This window comes from Phyllobates terribilis, unplaced genomic scaffold (assembly GCF_046119375.1).
Source record: "Phyllobates terribilis strain yellow unplaced genomic scaffold, ASM4611937v1 Scaffold_2__4_contigs__length_985480577, whole genome shotgun sequence".
Lineage (NCBI taxonomy): Eukaryota > Metazoa > Chordata > Amphibia > Anura > Dendrobatidae > Phyllobates > Phyllobates terribilis.
The window spans coordinates 851710901-851730741 of record NW_027362762.1 but is presented as its reverse complement, the minus strand read 5'-3'; the positions used below and the strand labels follow the sequence as shown (position 1 = coordinate 851730741).

Genomic DNA, 19841 nt, shown 5'->3' with positions numbered 1-19841 from the left:
ATTGTATAAATCATTCAAGCATATAAAAATTTAGCTAAAGGGGTTAAATTGCCTAAAATATTGAAAGACATATTAATCCCCTGATAAATCTTCAGGCACATGCACGTCTCTTTTATTCTCTTGTATGGGAGTTTTGATAACTGGTGAAAATTTTGTCTATTCCAGGTACTAAGTGATAGGGCCCCATTCTCGAAATTAATATGGGTTCAGACAACTAGACTTGCGCCTGTCAGACTAGATGTACCATAAATGGATGACATGGGATAGTTCCTGACTGTCTTTATGTTGATGTGACTGCTGTATAAAGTAATAATAATAATACAGTACCATTTTAAAAGTGGACAGGGTTTAGTGGAAGAGGTGTGGTGACCACAGCCTGATAAGAATACTATAATTTTAGCTAGAATATTATTGGTGTAAATTAATATTGTAGTAAAGTATAGCAAAAATTTACTCCAAGTCTTGGCGAATGGGCAATCCAGAAGATGCACCTTTTCTTCAAAGCCTGTCTTGTAGATTTGGCTCTCAATTTAAGAGTTATTGACAATATAACCTTAAAGACTGTGGACACACTTGATATAGAAAAAAAAGTGATTTTTACATATATTAGTTGTTACCTTAAAGGGATAATCCCATCTCCAAGATCCTATCCCAATATCTAGTAGGTTTAATAATATTAGCAAAACCTCCAATTAGAAATGTAGTATAGTTCTTCTGATTCGCTATGTCACTTACCCCATGTGCAGGCAATTGAAGTAGCTTAGGTATCCACGGTTATAACCACTCATATAGTAACAGTTAGTTGTTAGTGGTCGTAACCATGGATACCTAAGCTACTGCAATACCTTGCACATGGTGTAAGCGACATAGCGAATCAGAAGAACTATACTACATTTCTAATTGAAGGTATTTGCTAATATTATTATAACAACTACATACTGTATTGGGATGGGATCTTGGAGATGGGAAAACCCCTTTAAGTTAATAAAATTGCAATCTTGCAGTCTGCTATCGTCATCCCTTCCCTAATCCAAATTTCAGATTTTTCTCTTGTTGAAGTGCTTCCCCCCACCCCTCCCCCAGTAATAGACTGGATTGTGCTCTTTGTGTGCATACAGGGTTTTGCTGTCTTCATTAGCTCATCTACCAGCACAGCTTCTATTCTGCACATATTTCCTGGATATGTGTTTTCCTTCTTATCTACAGCCTACTTTCACTGCTGTCCATGAAACTGTACATACTTTACTTTGCACACTTGAGATCTATTTACAATTCCCTCCCCTTTCCTACTGCTATCTCTAACACTAAGATAAAGGAGGGGAGAGAATAGAAGAGATAGCCATCAAAAGCAAGAGCAGGAACTGTGACAGATTTGTAAAACTTTGCAGAGCATTTAACTAGAGAGAGGACTTACAGACACTCTGCAGCAACAAAACGGTAAAAAAAAATTTAATGAAGACTATTTTGAAAGTTTCTTAACTTAACTTTGCATTTAGGAAATCCATGCAATGGTGTACATAGTCTTTAAATGGGTTGTCAAAATACATTTTAATTAATAGATCTTGAAATAAAAATATGTCCCACAATTAAATCTGTTTAAAAAATGTTCCTGTGCTGAGATAATCTTATAAATGTGCCCCTGCTGTGTACTGTGTAATGGCTGTGTCTGATCATGCAGGAACATGGTCTGATCATACCACATCTCCTGGGCAGGGGAGAAAGGAAAAGAGTATACAGACAGAACAGCATGAAATCGCAGCTGATTCTTTTTGTGATGTAAGAATTTTGTTTTTATGAGATAAAACAGTTTTTTAAACAGGCAGGAAAATGTTCTATGTCACAGAAACAATCAGCTGTGATCCCCTGCTGTAATGCCTGTATACTCTTTTGCTTCTTTCCCTGCCCAGGAGATGTGGTATGATCAGACCATTACACAATACACAGCAGGGGCACATTTATAAGATTATCTCAGCACATGGACATTTAAAAAAAAAATCAAATTGTGAAATCTACTTTTTTATTCCAAGATCTATTGATTAAAATGAACCTAGTTTGTGGGAAAACCCCTTTAAGTATCATAAAATGTAAAAAAAAATGTCATGGTTAAGGTTATTTTCAGCATTTTCACAATTTCAATACCACCTCTATTTCAGTTCCCTCAGTGGTTGTCATCTACAGATTCTTAAATAGCACGCTTAATTCGTTTAGTTACGGGAGGTGTTACGGAGGCCACATTGGCTATCACCTATTTGTCTTGTAAGCAGATGCCCTAGATATAACTATAAAACTACAAAAAAATAACAACAACTTCACAATTTGATAAAAGAAAATTATAAATTTCTATTTATGGGAGAAACTCTTTTTTTGGCAGGAAATCGCCAATTAAAATTTGGAATGTAACAATGATAAAAAAAATCAGATACCAGTCCTTACATAGTGTTAAACATAACATGCCAATCAGCTGAGTGTTGTTCTAAAATTCATTAGCACAAAATATTTTAATTATCTTCTTTCCAAAACACAATTAGATACAACGCCTACATCCGCAGCTTCCCCTGCTCTGTATCACAACCTAATATTACCAGCCCACACTTACATGTTATCTCCAGCCATGGTAAAGTGTAAAAGTTATTTCGAGTGACCTCTCCTTCCACCCCCCACTCACCCGACCACCATGAATGATGCATGCCATACAGAGATTCTGCCCTTTAAACAAGGATTACCAGCGGTCTGCAGCCACACAATGGAGGAAGATAAATCTGTATACTTTAGCGCCTCGCCACCTGCACCTCTGCAGCGAGATGACTCAGTGCCAAATAAAACCTAATTTTCAACCTTATAAAACAACAGAGTTCAGAGCACACGGGAGACAATTACAGTAAAATATTATTGATCCCGTAGCCTGGATGTATCAATCTTTTAAGCTTCTTCTTAAGCAGTCAGTGGAGAAGACACAGTGTGATACTTCGTACTGAATCGCTTCATATTTCGCTCTCATTGTTACCGTCTACGTTTATTCCGGTCATTTTTACGCGTGTGATTTTATTGGTTTGACCATTTCTGTGCTATTTCTATTTTACATTTCTAGCTATTTGTACCTAAAAACATTTAAATTGTAAAAAGCAAAAAAGAGCTAAATTATGGTTAAATGCGTATCACAATGTAAATGTATAAATGTAGTTCATTTTGGCCCCAATGCAAGATCTGCTTGAGTCCTCTACCTTTCCACCAGAACCATTGTCACCTTAGCTTTTCTGACATGTCTATGTCCATTAATAACTGGATTCTCCATGAAACAGTAATTCAGGAACATCTTTTCTTAGCACTACAGTCATGGCCAAAAGTATTGAGAATGAGACAAATAGTAATTTTTCCAAAGTTTACTGCTTCATTTTTTGTAATGGCAATTTGCATATACTCCTGAATGTCAGAGTGATCAGCTTAACAGCAATTACTGTACTTGCAAAGTCAATATTTGCCCAGAAAATGAACTTTAACCCCCAAAACACATTTCAACATCATTGCAGTCCTGCCTTAAAAGGAGCAGCTAACATCGTTTTGGTGATTGATCCATTAACACAGGTGTGGGTGTTGATGAGGACAGGGCTGGCGATCAAACAGTCATGATTAAGTAAGAATGACATCTCTGGACACTTTAAAAGGAGGCTGGTTCTTGGTATCATTGTTTCTCTTCAGTTAACCATGGTTATCTCTAAAGAAACACGTGCAGCCATCATTGCACTGCACAAAAATGGCCTAACAGGGAAGAGTATCACAGCTACAAAGATTGCACCTCAGTCAACAATCTATCGCATCATCAAGAACTTCAAGGAGAGAGCTTCCATTGTTGTCAAAAAGGCTGCAGGGTGCCCAAGAAAGACCAGCAAGCGCCAGGACTGTATCTTAAAACTGGTTCAGCTGCGGGATCGGACTACCAGCAGTGCCGAGCTTGCTCAGGAATGGCAGCAGGCTGGTGTGAGTGCTTCTGCACGCACTGTGAGGTGGAGACTCTTTGAGCAAGTGCTGGTTTCAAGGAGGACAGCAAAGAAGCCACTTCTCTACAGAAAAAACATCAGGGACCGACTGATATTCTGCAAAAGGTACAGGGAGTGGACTGCTGAGGACTGGGGCAAAGTCATTTTCTCTGATGAATCCCCTTTTCGATTGTTTGGGACATCTGGAAAACAGCTTATTCGGAGAAGAAGAGGTGAGCGCTACCACCAGTCTTGTCTCATGCCAACTGTAAAGCATCCTGAAACCATTCATGTGTGGGGTTGCTTCTCAACCAAGGGAATCGGCTCACTCACAGTGTTGCCTAAAAACACAGCCATGAATAAAGAATGGTACCAGAATGTCCTCCAAGAGCAACTTCTCCCAACCGTCCAAGAGCAGTTTGGCACCCAACAATGCCTTTTCCAGCATGATGGAGCACCTTGCCATAAAGCAAAGGTGATAACTAAATGGCTCATGGAACAAAACATAGAGATTTTGGGTCCATGGTCTGGAAACTCCCCAGATCTTAATCCCATTGAGAACTTGTGGTCAATCATCAAGAGACGGGTGGACAAACAAAAAACAACAAATTCTGGCAAAATGCAAGCATTGATTATGCAAGAATGGACTGCTATCAGTCAGGATTTGGTCCAAAAGTTGATTGAGAGCATGCCAGGGAGAATTACAGAGGTCTTGAAGAAGAAGGGGCAACACTGCAAATATTGACTTGCTGCATTAACTCATTCTAACTGTCAATATAACCTATTGGTACTCATAATATGATTGCAATTATATTTCTGTATGTGATATAAACATCAGACAAACACTAATAAAAACCAGAGGCCAGCAGATCATGTGAAAATATAATTTTGGTGTCATTCTCAAAACTTTTGGCCATGACTGTAGGTGCTGTCCCTTTGTTATTCTTCCTGGAAATGTATTAATAAAATAACTTAATGTCACCATTGCTTTGTCAAGGAAGTGTTGGTTCCATTGCAGTCAATAGGTGGACCAGGTCAGACTGACAACAGGGCCTTTTTAGACATTCATAGGGGTATTAACAGAGTAACAGCACATTTAAAGGGAACAGAATGACTGTTCAAACCAAGCACAGGCGCTCAGTGTACTCTTGGCATGGCCAAACAGTTGAGTGCAATCTTCCTACCTACTTGCTTTCTATCTATCTATCTCCACCTTCTCTTCCTTGATTAACAGCTCCAGCTTTAGAGGAACCGAAGAAAGGCAGAGAATAATGGAAAACAAGCAGGTGGGAATGTGCACTGCACTACTTGGTCAAGCCAAGGGTGCACTGAGTGCCTTTGCTTGGTTTGACCAGTTATTTTTGCTGAAAGAGATATTTTAAGAGTTGTAAGAAAATAATTATGCCAATGTTGGGATCTGCCCAGAGGCACAGAGTAGCGATCTTAAGGTTCCCCATACACGTAGGCTACTTCTCCATGGATATTTTAATACCGGGCGGCACGGTGGCTCAGTGGTTAGCACTGTTCCTTTGCAGAGCTGGCTTCAAATGCCACCTAGGACAACATCTGCAAGGAGTTTGTATCTTCTCCCCGTGTTTGCGTGGGTTTCCTCTGCTTTCTCCGGTTTCCTCCCACACTCCAAAGACATACTGATAGGAAATGTAGATTGTGAGCCCCGATGGGGACAGTGCCCATAATGTCTGTAAAGTGCTGTGGAATTAATGGTGCCATATAAGTGAGGAAATAAAAATAAATAAATACATTTGTTTTAGCAGTTTTATTCTAAAAACCTTCTTAAAACTGGTTAAAAAATGTTTGGAAACCTATTTCTATTCATTTCTACAGGGAATCCACTTTGATGTTCATGTGAGGAGTTTCTTGGAGTGTTTGTTTTATTTTTTCTTGAAGAGTTTTTGAAAAAACACCCGATGGTGAAAATAAAAGTGCATGTCACTTCTTTGAAGAAATGATAGAATCTGCTCCAAATTAAGCAGTGTCCAATCAAAAGGCTGAAAAGAAAACTCTTCAAAACCAGTTGATGAAAAACTTCAGAAAATGGAAGAAAAACGCCTTCAAAACCTCCTCAAAAAGGAGAGTTTCCTGAAGCAATTTACGTTTGAAAAACCTGTAGTGTGAACATACCCTGAGGGTCATTTCATAGGACCTGCACAATGCTGGTCTGTATGGCAGGATCTGTAGGCACTATTGTGTACAGAGGCGCGCTACTGAACCATACTACAGGCAGAGAGTGCCTACATAATGGGACATAAGAAGGGATATGGTGCTATTTTTCTTTAAATACCCTTGTGTCTGTATGAGCAGAGTGTGAATGAGTGAAGAACATCCAGATTAGTTTAATAAAGATTAAGGGTACATTCAGACAAGAACAGAATCTTATCAGCCCCTGTAACTATGCTGACAATCATCTGACAAACAAGCAAAATGCTCAATTATTATGGGACAAGATCGTGTATGATTGGAAAAAAAATAATTGTTATCGCCAACATGTGCTGATGGTAACATAATACTGTTTGGGACCAGAACCATCGTTCAATCTGTCCCCATCAGAAGCCAAGAGACTAAAACCCCGATGGCTGTCGGCTGAACTATGGTTCAGCTGATCTTTTGGCCGGCAGCTATCCCCCCCCCCCCCGGCTCTCTCATACACAGAGGTACTCTCTTGGCCGAGTGCTCCCGTGTTCTCCATGAGAGATCTGCTTACGTCAGTTAAAACAAAAGGATAGGCAGTCACAAAATCAGACCTGCTAGATCCTTAACTCCCCTGACATTCATCTGTCTGTGACTTCCATACACATTAGATTGTCATCTGAACCCATCATTATCAGATTTGGTCAACATTTGTCAAAGGACTCATACAGACTTCCGTGGATTTCGGTCCGATCTCGGACTACAATACACGGACTGGCCGCGACTCTCCCGATCTGAGCGTGATAATTTCATATATTTCAATGAGGCTGTCACACTCAGGTCAGGAGACCCGCAGCCAGTCCGTCCATGTCCGTGCTTGGACATCTGCATGAGCCCTAGTGTGTATAGGAGGCTTTATAAAAAGCCCACTGGCGCTCAACAACCGGCAGAAATCAGCCCATCTAAATGCACTATAAGACATAGGCAGGTCACGTAGGAAGTTCTGGAATAACGCAAGTGGTTAATGAAATGGTTAATATTAGTAGTTGTGTCCAGGATCTGGTAAACCAAGATAAGATGAGCTTTTTTGACTTGCATTTATGCAATATTTATTTTATTAAATGACAAATCAATCACCCAATTCCTTTCCGTTCCTTGGCTTACACATCGCTGGCAGGCATCAGTCTATATCAGTTCTGTCTGAGTCCTGCAGAAATCCAGATCCGTCATGATACATTTTCTTTTCAATTAAATAAAAGATTAAAAGATTGGATTTTCTTTTTCGTGTATAACATGGGATCAGTTTCAATCAACTTTTTACTATACTGTTATATCAGTTCCTATTGACCTGAATGAAGAAAACATCATCAAGAGAGATCTATTTTTTCCCCCCATATTAAGACAAGAAGACAAATGTTTATTATAGATCAGACGTCTAGATCTTTTATTTCTGGACTTACCTGTCATTTGAGCACCATGGGAACATTTCATATCTCTATTACCATCTGGCAGTTGTTCCGAGATCCATCATGGCTCAGACAGCGATTATCATGCAGGTAAATACATTTCTGCTTTAAAATCAAAACATATAAAAGTTCTAAAAATGGGAACGCCAGTATTCTTAACATGATAGAGAAAAAAGTAATGGCTTCATTCTAATTCCCATATTAATAATTAGATGAAAACGTAGAACAAAATGATATATTAAAATACTCTTTAAAATAACCCGATCAAAAGGTGGCCTCTTATTGTGAAACTTAAGGATTTGTCTTATTCCATCTTGTGACCACAGCTCCCCCTACTGGTGTCTCATTTAACTTGCAGGCAAACAAAAGATTAACAATTTTAACAATAGATCAATCAATAAATTATTATTTAAAAATTAATCTAAATTTTATAAACTTGTTAAGCACGATATCTCCAGGGTCCAGAAGAAGCTACTCAACTTCATCGAGCTAAAAAATTCCTTAAAACATTGTTTTTATTAACGGTAACTGTTAGTAAATGATCATATTAATCATATAATAATACTTAAACACAGCAAAATTATAAACTAAGCTTCTATAAAACCTGTATATTATAACCTGAACGATAAAGAAATAAGACAAAAGAAGTATCAACCAAAATGTCGTGGTTATCAATATCATGGACAGCAAGAAGAACAAACAAATCCATTTTGGAATCAATCAAGCCAGACATGTCACTCGAACCAAGGATCACCAAGCTACAACTTGCCTACTATGGACACATTATACAAAGAGCAGTCACTGGAGAAGGACATCATAATTGGAAGAACTGAAGGAACAAGGCGAAGAGGAGAATCAGAAACCCAATGGCTTGATACGATCAACATAATGGCGGAGAAGACCCTGGTGGACCTATATAGAGTTGCACAAGATCGATCTTCCTAGAGAGCGTTCATTCATCAAGTCACCATGGCTCGAGATTGAGCTGAAGGCCGTTAAAGAAAAATATATATATACAGTATATAATTGTTGCATTAATAGTTGAATCCGGCACTCTTTTGGTTGAAGTTTATTGGCTTCTAACACTAGTGTATAGGACATTTTAATTGTTTTGGTCAATTTAGCAATGGACGTTGCAATACCATTTGCTTCAATCCAAACACCAGACCCATATTTCCACATGCAGATGGTTTTTATATGAAATGTAAAGAGCCGGATTCTAATGATTCATGAATTTGTATTAATTATATTCATCTAGTGTATATCTGATGAAGGCCAGTTAACCAAACGTTAAAAATTTCCTACACACGATAATAAACTTCAACCAAAAGAGTGCCAGAATTCAACTTTATTTGTACCTTAAGGGTTGGGACACTATCCGTGCACCTACATATTTAAAGGAGTGTCGTTCTTCTCTTTCATGTTTTATTAATAGACCTGTTATAACTTAAAAGAAAAATAATCAAACTAATAGTCATTATTCCATCATACATCAGACTTTTTTTAATAACGTGAAAAAATCGGTTACAGCTCACTGCACCCACAAAATGTTATCCTCCGGGGCTCAATGCCAGGAGGGAATGCAATTTTTAGTGATAACTCACCTACCGACTGAATAATTGTCTGTGATGTCAGGTTAGGAAGTTAGATGTGGTTTAATAGTGGAGCAGCACTTGTTTCCCAGAGAGCTATGAATCAGGAGATGCAATTTCCGAAACGCGTCAGATGTCCGGACATTTGTGTCTACATGTGTTTTCTTATCTTTAATTCATAAAATAAATCATATTGTTTTTATAAGGATTTTGAGTGCCGTTCTCTCTTTTTAACATTAGACTTTGTGAATAGCTCCAGACAAGGGACAACACTCCCTATACTGGTATTGAGTTCTGCCTCTATGGACTCAGGCAATTCCATAGTTATTGTTTTTTATATTCTACAAGTCAGTTGATGTATTAATAATATGCTTAGGCCTCTACCAGATCTGCTTTATATAAGTATTTTACAGAGACTTTCATAGTGGAGATTATTTATGTTGGAATGTATTTTTCCATATTGATTTTTCACATTGTTTTCTCTAAAAAAAAATATTTAAAAAAATTATAGTGTTTAAAAAAACTTTTGTAACTTTTGCAATACTTCTAGCAAAACACAGACCACAAGTCCAGATGGAGCGCCAGCTAGAACATTTTTGGAATTATGGCTTTTCCAGGACATTAACATTGATGGTCTATCCTTAGGATTGGTCATCAATGTCTGATCGGTGGTGGTGCGACCCCCTCACCCTCCACCGATCATCTGTTGCCGGTGTCGGCAGCGGCAGGAACTGCTCAATTATCGAGCTGCTCAGCACAGCTCCGTCGATGGAATAGTGGCCACTGCCAGGTACTGCACATCCGGCCCCTATTTAAATCTAAAAGGGGCAGATGTGCAATACTTGGCCGCAGCCACTATTCCGACGATGGAGCTGTGCTGAGCAGCTCTGTAACTGAGCAGTTTCAGCCACTGCCGACACCGGGAACAGCTAATCGGCGGGGGTGCCGGATGTCGCACCCCTGCCAATCAGACATTGATGACCTATCCTAAGGATAGACCATCAATTTTAAAGTAAAGTCCTGGACAACCACTTTATGCAGAACAGGAGGACCAATTAGTGAGCAAGCCCTTTATGAGGGATTTCATATAAATTACCGTATATTCCGGCGTATAAGACGACCTGGTGTATAAGACGACCCCCCTACTTTCCTGTTAAAATATAGAGTTTAGGATATATTCACCGTATAAGACTACCCCTTTTCCAACGCATACCAAACACCGGTAAAAATTAAAAAAAAACAGATTTGAATTTAACATGGTCCTTTTTTAATTTAAATTCTTATGACATGCAGGTATATAGCAGGAAAACTGTCACTCATAAACATATTAAAATAGGGGGGACCCCACGTCATTTTTTGGGGGGGTCCCCCATTCTAATAGCTAGTAAAGGCTAGGTATTCAGCTGGGGGCTGATATTAGTAGCCTGGGAAGCTCCGTGGGTATTACCCCCTTCCCAGACTTCAAACATCTGCCCCAGCCGTCTGCTTAACCTCCGCTAGAGACTATAATGATGGTGGATCCCACGCCAATTTTCTTTTTAAAAAATCCTTTATTTTAACACTAAATGACAATTGAGGGGTTAATAAAGATGCAGTCCCTAAATTATTATTAATTTTTTAATTAATTTTTCCCAAAAATGTTGACGTGGGCTTCGCCATATTTTTGTGTCCAGCCAGGTACAGCAGGCAGGAACGGGCTGCCCCCAACCACCAGCTGCCTATTTGTACCTGGCCGGACACAACAATATAGGGAAGCCCTTTTTTTTTTAATTATTTCATGAAATAATTAAAAAAAAAAGACGTGGGGCTTCGCCCTATTTTTGTGTCCAGCCAGGTACAACTAGGCAGCTGGGGGCTGGAATCTGCAGCGCAGGGAGACCCAAGCTTTCTGGGCCCCCCCCCCCCGCTGCAAATTGCAGTCCGCAGCCACCCCGGAAAATGGCGCGTTCATAGAAGCGCCATCTTCTGGCGCTGTACCCAACTCATCCAGGGCCCTGGTGCGGTGGCTCACTGGGTAATAAAGGGGTTAGGGCCAGCTTGGCATTATCAGCTGGCCCTAAGCCCGAAATTCATGGGGTCACGCCAATATTAGACATGACCGCCATGAATTTCTAGTAAAGTAATTAAAAAAAACACAACACCCAGAATAAAGTCCTTTAATTGAAATAAAGACACAATTTTTTAATGTTCTAAATTAAACCATACTTACCATCACGCCCATTCCAGCTGAAGCCAACGATCTCCTGCAATAAAAGTAAAATAATAAAGCAACCTCATCCTTACCTCTCCATGGTTCCCAGGACCGGTCCAGCTCTGCTACATTCACATGACAGGCTGCACCGCAGCAGAACGCTGCCGTTCAGCTTGCCATGCGGCAGACACTGAGAAGCGCAGGCATGCTTGTGCTCCTCAGTGTCTGACTGTGACGGCATCCAGATGAGCCGAGATCATGTCCAATGAACTCGGCTCACCTCATGCACGTCACTGACAGCGTGGGAAAATTCTCCTGCTCCCCGCATGCGCAGTAGAAGTTTCCCACGCTGTCAGTGACGGACGTCCAGGAGGTGAGCTGAGTTCATTGTCGGCTCATCTGGATGCCGTCACAGCGAGACACTGAGGAGCGCAAGCATGCCTGCTCTTCTCAGTGTCTGCGGGATGACAGGCTGGATGGCAGCGTTCTGCTGCGGTCCAGCCTGTCATCTCGATGTAGCAGAGCTGAAGCTGTTGTGGGAGCCATGGAAAGGTAAGGATGAGGTTGGTTTATTATTTTTCTTTTATTGCAGGAGATCGTTGGCTTCAGCTGGAATGGGCGTGATGGTAAGTATGGTTTAATTTAGAACAATAAAGGATTGTGTCTTTATTTCAATTAAAGGACTTTATTCTGGGTGTTTGTGTTTTTTTTAACTTTGACTATGGGGTTAGTAATGGGGGTGTCTTATAGACGCCTCTCCATTACTAACCTGGGCTTGATGTCAGCTGGCATTATAAGCTGACATCAACCCCAACCCTATTACCCCCTGCCACCGCACCAGGGCAGCGTGGAAGAGCGAGGCTAAGTGCCAGAATTGGCGCATCCTATGAATGCGCCATTTCTGGGGCGGCTGACGGCTGGTGTTTCTAGCCTGGGGGGGGGGCAATATTCATGGCTCCCTTCCTGGGCTATTAATATCAGCCCCCAGCTGTCTGCCTAGCCTTTGCTAGCTATTAAATTAGGGGGGACCCCACGTCATTTTTTTGGGGGGGTCCCCCATTTTAATAGCTAGTAAAGGCTAGGTATTCAGCTGGGGGCTGATATTAGTAGCCTGGGAAGCTCCGTGGGTATTACCCCCTTCCCAGGCTTCAAACATCTGCCCCAGCTGTCTGCTTAACCTCCGCTAGAGCCTAAAATTAAGGGGAACCCCACGCCAATTTTTTTTTAAATAAATCCTTTATTTTAACGCTAAATGACAAGTACAGTAACCAACACTATCACTGTACTTCATATATATGTGACTGACATGTTTCTATCTATCTAATCTATGTGTGAAGCTCTATTCTGTCTGTTATAAATTGTCGGGTACCGCTGCTGAATTGCCGGCCGGCTTTTTTAAAGAGACGGTGCATGAAAACACTATTATTTGTTTTAATAAATCCTTTACACTAAATGACAAGTACAGTAAGCAACACTGTCACTGTACTTCGTATATATGTGGCTGACATGTTTCTATCTATCTAATCTATGTGTGAAGCTCTATTCTTTCTATTCTAAATTGTCGGGTGCCGGCTTATGCCGCTGCTGAATTGCCGGCTTTTCATATATTGTCACAGAAGCGATGCGAACTTCCCTTCTCCGGACACAGCGCAGCGCTTCTGTGACAAGTGAAAGCTGTCGGCACAGAAGCCCTGCGCTGTGTCCGGAGCTGGGAATACGCAGCGATGTGTCAGTTTCAGCACAGAAGCGCTGACTGTCTGGACCTACCGCCGCCGTATTTTAACTCCCTCCACCTTATATTAACTCCGACATGGCAGGGATACGGCCACGGCAGCTTATTAACACCCCCAGAGTATCCCCGCATGTCAATTTCTGAAAGTTCAAAAGCATTACCGGCGTATAAGACGACCCCAGACTAGACAGAAGATTTTTCAGTCTTCAAAAGTCGTCTTATACGCCGGAATATACGGTACTGCAAAATGTATACAGTGGCCTTAGTGAGATATAGTAAGGGCAATAGTATGAGATATAGTATAGGCAATAGTATGAGATATAGTATGGGCAATAGCAGGATATAAGGGATCTAATTACTGATCTTTAGAAGACCCATGTTGTGTGAATCTTTAAGGCTGGGACTAGATGGTGACTTTTGGCCACATCATAGGTCACATGGCCAAATATCTCTAGGTGCCGCTGCTACATCGCAGCATAATTCAGGTGAATTGTGTTGCATTGCGACCTGCAAGGTACCATGACCGAGTCAAAAAAATCCAACGAATCCAGACTTTTTGTAACTTGCATTACCCCTAGGGGTCAAAATGCGACACCATTCACCTTCATCATGCTGCAATGTAGCAACGGCACAAAGTGATATGTGGCTTCACAACTGGGTTGCGGTAAAAGTTGCCATCTAGCCCCAGCCTAAAATGAAACCAATTAACATTTCCAATGTCATGGAGAGAAATATGGAGGGATTTTTTTTTGTCTCACGTGTTCAAATGGAATCTGAGAATAAAAATAGTGACAGGTCCCATTTCATGGCATATTGTTGCAGTCTAAAAGAACATATAGCACAATATGGCAGCAATATGGTATAAGGGGAGCTGCAGCTCCACAATGCAGGCTCTGAGCATTTGGTTCTACATATGCATGAAGCTAAACTATGTTGATTATATGGCAACTTTTCTAGCTGTTTTTTCTACTGTTAACTTTTCTACACAATGTCGAAATATTCTTTAAAGGCTATGTACACCTTCACATAGAAAAATAACTTCTATCATTCACCTACTTCCTAAATGCAAAGTTCAGCAACTTTCTCAATAGTCTTCATTAAATCATTTCTACCATTTAACTGCTGCTGTGCCTGTAAGTTCTTTGACTAGCGGAGTACATTTTCAATAATGTAAAAAAAAATTGCATCAAAGCTCACTGCTCTCCCCCTCATTTTTTTAGTGTTAGACATATCAGTAGAAACAGAAAAGAGTCAAGTAAGAGTACATTGTCCACAGCCCCATGGAGGACAAACAATGCAGGCAGTTGAAAAGAAGAAAAGTACATGAAGGGGAAATAAGTGCAGGATAGAAGGTGTGCTGATTTATGAGCCAATGAAGAAAGCAGCACCTTGGATACCTCAAATCCAGCCTTCATTGCTGGGGGAGTCACTCTCACAAGAGTAAAGTCTGAACCTTGGACCAAGCTCCAAACTTTATATCAGTGGGTCTGAAAATGAATGAAGATAGTAACATGAAGCTTACTGCATTTTTATCTAAAATTAACCACTAACGTGTAAAAATCATTTTGTTAATGTCAAAGGCGTCCCTAGGCTTTAAAGCTTTTATTTTCCATTCATGGAGTATTGAGATTTTGAATTCACAGTATTTCTACATGTCTGTATTCTCTCTAGTGACTTCATGTTCAGACCCGGGAGATGTAACTCACAGTCGTAGGATTCTTTCAAACGCCAAGTTTCCTGTGGGCAGCACAGTGCGGTATGTGTGTGACAAAGGCTACGTTCTCACCGGAAGTACTACTGTAACCTGCTACAACCGCCAAGCCGGAATACCCAAATGGAGTGACCGCGCGCCAAAATGTGTCCGTAAGTCACAGAACTTTACCCTCCTAACAGATCACTAATATTTGCTTAAATGATCTGATTTCATAGCTAAATGCTAGCTGATTGTTTAAAGGGAAGCCCAGAAGACCAGATGTTTATATTATTAAAACATAGGTTATACTGAATCTTTTCTCACAATCAAATATCAATCTGCTCAGCTCTTCCTGCTCTATAACACGGTGGCAGCAGATTTTATGGTATTTTCATGCTGAGAGGTTCCCTTTAAAGTGGAATTTCCACAAATGACATTTATCACCTATCTTGAGGATAAGGGATAAATGTATAATCCCTGGTTGCTCCACTGCTGGGACCTCAATCAGTCACTAGAATGAAGGTCCTGAGTGCCTTGATCCTCCTCAATGCACAATCATGACAAGGAGAAGTTTGACTAGAGAGATGGTCAAGCATGAACCCCGCTCTAGTAATGGTTACACAGTTATTACCTATCCTAGTTTAAAGGGAGTCTGTCACCCCCTGACATTTATCTGACCTCTAATATGGGCATACAGGTGATAGAAATGTAAATCTATTCCTACCTGTATGCCTCATATTAGAGGTTTGGTTGCTGTGAAATGTCTTTTTATTCAAACCTCTAATATGAGGCATACAGGTAGGAATAGATTTACATTTCTATCACCTGTATGCCCATATTAGAGGTCAGATAAGTGCCAGGGGGTGACAGATTCCCTTTAAGGCTAACTTAGGTTTGCATCCACTAAACCACCAGCATGTTGTTATGTACAGTTGTGCTCAAATGTTTACATGCCCCGGCAGAATTTTTCCTTTCTTGGCCTTGTTTCAGAGAATATGAACGATAACAAAAAACTTTTTCACCACTCATGGTTATTGGTTGTGTGAAGCCATTTATTGTCAAACTACTGTGTTTTCTCTTTTTAAATCTTAATGACAACCAAAAACATCCAAATGACCCTGATCAAAAGTTCACATACCCTGGTGATTTTGGCCTGATAATAACATACACAGAATTTGACACAAATGGGTTTGTATGGCTACTAAAGGTAACATCCTCACCTGTGACCTGTTTGCTTGTAATCAGTGTGTGTGCATAAAAGCTGAGTGAGTTTCTGGGATCCAGACAGACTCTTGCATCTTTCATCCAGCCACTGACGTTTCTGGATTGTGAGGCATGGGGAAAGCCAAAGAATAGGTAGTTGAACTGTATAAATGATACAAAAAGATATCCAAGGAATTGATAATGCCAGTCAGTAGCGTTCAAACTGTGATTAACAAATGGAAAATCAGGGGCTCTCAAAAACCAAACCACGGTCAGGTAGACAAACAAAAATTTCAGCCACAACTGACAGGAAAATTGTTCAGGATGCAAAGAAAAACCCACAAATAACATCAGCTGAAAACTAGCGGTGTGGATGTTTCAAGATGCACAATAAGGAGACACTTAAAGAAAAATGGGCTGTATGGTCGAGTCGCCAGAAGAAAGCCATTACTGCGCAAAAGCCACAAAGTATCTTGCCTACAATATGCCAAGTGTAAATAGCAATATTTAGGTTTGTTTTCAAATATATATCTCATACCCAGTCATCAAGAGGTTACAGCAAGGGCATTAACTATATAAAATATAACTTTTAATAGATAAATTTAAAATAATTTTTGTAAGACAATTATAGTGGAGACAATGTGCAAGTACTCCCCAAGTCGGAGTAACAACTAAGTAGGAAAGTAGAACACGTCACGTTACGGTTGTAACTGGTATGATTGCTTGACCGGCGATGAGGCCGCTCAGGGGAACGCCCCCGTAAATATCGTCACCGGAAGTGACGTCCGTTGCGTTCTATAGCCTCAGCTTGCGTCTCACGCGCTGTTGTGCTCACTCCACCGGATATGACATCACCGGAAGTGGTCTGCGTTCCACTAGGTGAGCGTGCGTTTCACACACTACCGCATGCCACTGTCCGGAGTGTTATCTACACCTATACTGTAAACTGATGGGTTTGACACTATTGGCAATTAGAAGTGGACTCATATCCACCTGATCATTTGAATATTAGCTTCATTTATAAACTCCTCCTCTGTGCTATAGCACTGCTTCACCTGAGATCAGTGAAGACAGTTATGCTTTATCATGTTGAGACAGCTTAGCCTCTATGGTGCTACACAATAGGGTCCCCTGATGACTCCAAAAGGAAGAAACGTGTCGGGACTACAGGGCAAGCACAGGGCTACTAGAGCAGTCTAGATGTGGACTGTCCTTGTTAGGGCAGGAGTAAAGGGGCACAGGAATAGTGCAGTCCTTGTAGGGAAATAATAGGGGCAGAAAAATACGCCTCCCCTGGACTATTGCCTACCCACCGGTTTCCCCCTCAGGAAATACTTCGTCCTTATTTCCTGACTGTGACGTGTACTACTCCACATATTGGGTGAGGACGTTCCATTACTTTTATTCAATTTTCTAAATGTTTTTCTACATGGTCGATAAACGTTTTCCATTAATGATGTTATTGTCATATTTCTACCTTATCTATTCTTGAACGCATATGAGAAACGTTTTTCCAATCATTTATAGATTTAAAGACATTTTTTTGTTGATGTTATGAGTAGGATTTTCACTCTGACACTGAATATTTGAGAAACGTCTAACTTTGTTCACTTAATTTTTGGACGTTGCACAGAGACCGTTTCATCTAGGTAAATCTGAATGATCCTCTATGAACAGGGTTTGGTACGCCATCCGGGTGACGTGTTCTACTTTCCTACTTAGTTGTTACTCCGACTTGGGAGTACTTGCACATTATCTCCACTATAATTGTCTTATAAAAAATATTTTCAATTTATCTATTAAAAGTTATATTTTATATAGTTAATGCCCTTGCTGTAACCTACAATATGACAAACAGCACAGAGAAAAGCCTCATAACTTCTGGAACAAGGTAATTTGGAGAGATGAGACCAAAATTGAACTTTTTGGCCACAACCATAAATGTTAAATTTGGAGAGAGGTCAACAAGGCCTATGATGAAAGAAACACCATTCCTACACTAAAGCACGGAGGTGGATCGCTGATGTTTTGGGGATGTGTGAGCTACAAAGGCACATGAAACTTGGTAAAAGTTGAAGGAAAGATGAATGCAGCACGTTATCAGCAAATACTGGCGGCAAATTTGCTGCGCATGGGACGTACTTGGACGTTCCAACATGACAACAATCTAATACACAAGGCCAAGTCGACCTGTCATTGGCTACAGCAGAACAAAGTGAAGGTTCTGGAGTGGCCATCTCAGTCTCCTGACCTGAATATCATTGAGCCACTCTGGGGAGATCTCAAGTGCGCAGTTAATGCTTGACAGCCCAGGAATTTACAGGAACTGGAGGCTTTTTGCCAAGAAGAATGGGCAGCTTTACCATCTGAGAAAATAAAGAACCTCATCCACAACTACCACAAAAGACTTCAAGATGTTTTGGGCACCACATTTTAAAAAAGACATAGACAAACTGGAGCAAGTTCAGAGAAGAGCGACCAGAATGGTGACTGGTCTGCAAACCATGTCCTATGAGGAACGGTTGCAGGATTTGGGAATGTTTAGCTTGCAAAAAAGAAGACTGAGAGGAGACTTAATAGCTGTCTACAAATATGTCAAGGGCTGTCACATTGTAGAAGGATCATCTTTATTCTCATTTGCACAAGGAAAGACTAGAAGCAATGGGATGAAACTAAATGGGAGGAGACACAGATTAGATATTAGAAAAAACTTTTTGACAGTTAGGGTGATTAATGAGTGGAACAGGCTGCCACGAGAGGTGGTGAGTTCACCTTCAATGGACGTCTTCAAACAGAGGCTGGACAGACATCTGTCTGAGATGATCTAGTGAATCCTGCTTTGAGCAGGGGGTTGGACCAGATGACCCAGGAGGTCCCTTCCAACTCAACCATTCTATGATTCTATGATTCTATGATTCTATGTGGCAATACACGGTATTAAGAACTGGGGTATGTGAACTTTTGATCAGGGTCATTTGGATGTTTTTGGTTGTCATTAAGATTTAAAAAGAGAAAATACAGTAGTTTGACAATAAATGGCTTCACTCAACTAATAACCATTAGTGGAGAAAAGTTTTTTGGTTATCATTCATATTCTCTGAAACAAGGCCAAGAAAGGAAAAATTCTGCCGGGGTATGTAAACTTTTGAGCACAACTGTATCTGGGACTCGGCATTTCAAACATGCCTTTCTCAAAAACAACCATTTCTAAATTAGATAGCAAAAAAGATTTATACATTACCAAGATTAGTCCATTGGCAGTGGGAGCCTGTGATGTGCTCTGCGCACTAAAAGCCAAGGACCTCACACTTCAGTTCATTGCACATGCACAGTAAAGCTAGGTATACTTTCCTGGACTTTGTCTGCGTAATGCACATGAGCTCGGACACATTTCTTAAACTTGTCTCAGTAATGTATAAACCATTATGTATAAATACTTTGACTACCTAATGCTGAAATGGCCGGTATTGACGTGCACAGTGAAACGAGGTGCATAATCCTTGGTTTCTTCTGAACAATGCGCATGCTCATGCTGTCAAAGGATTTATCACCTGGTTAATGGAGAAGTCCTTTTTCTACCTAATAATGAAACAGCATGTGTTGACATGATTATATGTAAAAGCACTGAGCCCCAATTATATGATGATATGCTGGTGGTTCTGTGGTCCCAAATCTAGTGACACGTTCCCTTTATAGATATTTTAGTATTGTTTCAGAACACTAAGCTACGTGTTTTGGAGCATACCATGAATTCTTTTATCTTATATGCCAAGCGGCATAGGGTTAACAATTGCACTCATGACCCCGAGCAAGAGGAAGACCAAAAGCCTCTTAAGCCACAG

At 40.5% G+C, this 19841-nt stretch overlaps 1 protein-coding gene across 4 annotated transcripts in view; it reads left to right on the top strand.

The window, feature by feature from the left end:
* SEZ6 (seizure related 6 homolog) overlaps positions 1–19841 on the top strand; it is a 951365-nt gene that overhangs the window by 902085 nt on the left and 29439 nt on the right. For all 4 annotated transcript variants that reach the window (XM_073667912.1, XM_073667911.1, XM_073667915.1 and 1 more), the window contains exon 12: positions 14775–14966. In XM_073667912.1, coding sequence (XP_073524013.1) covers positions 14775–14966 — 192 coding nt within the window. The remainder of the gene's footprint in view (positions 1–14774; positions 14967–19841) is intronic.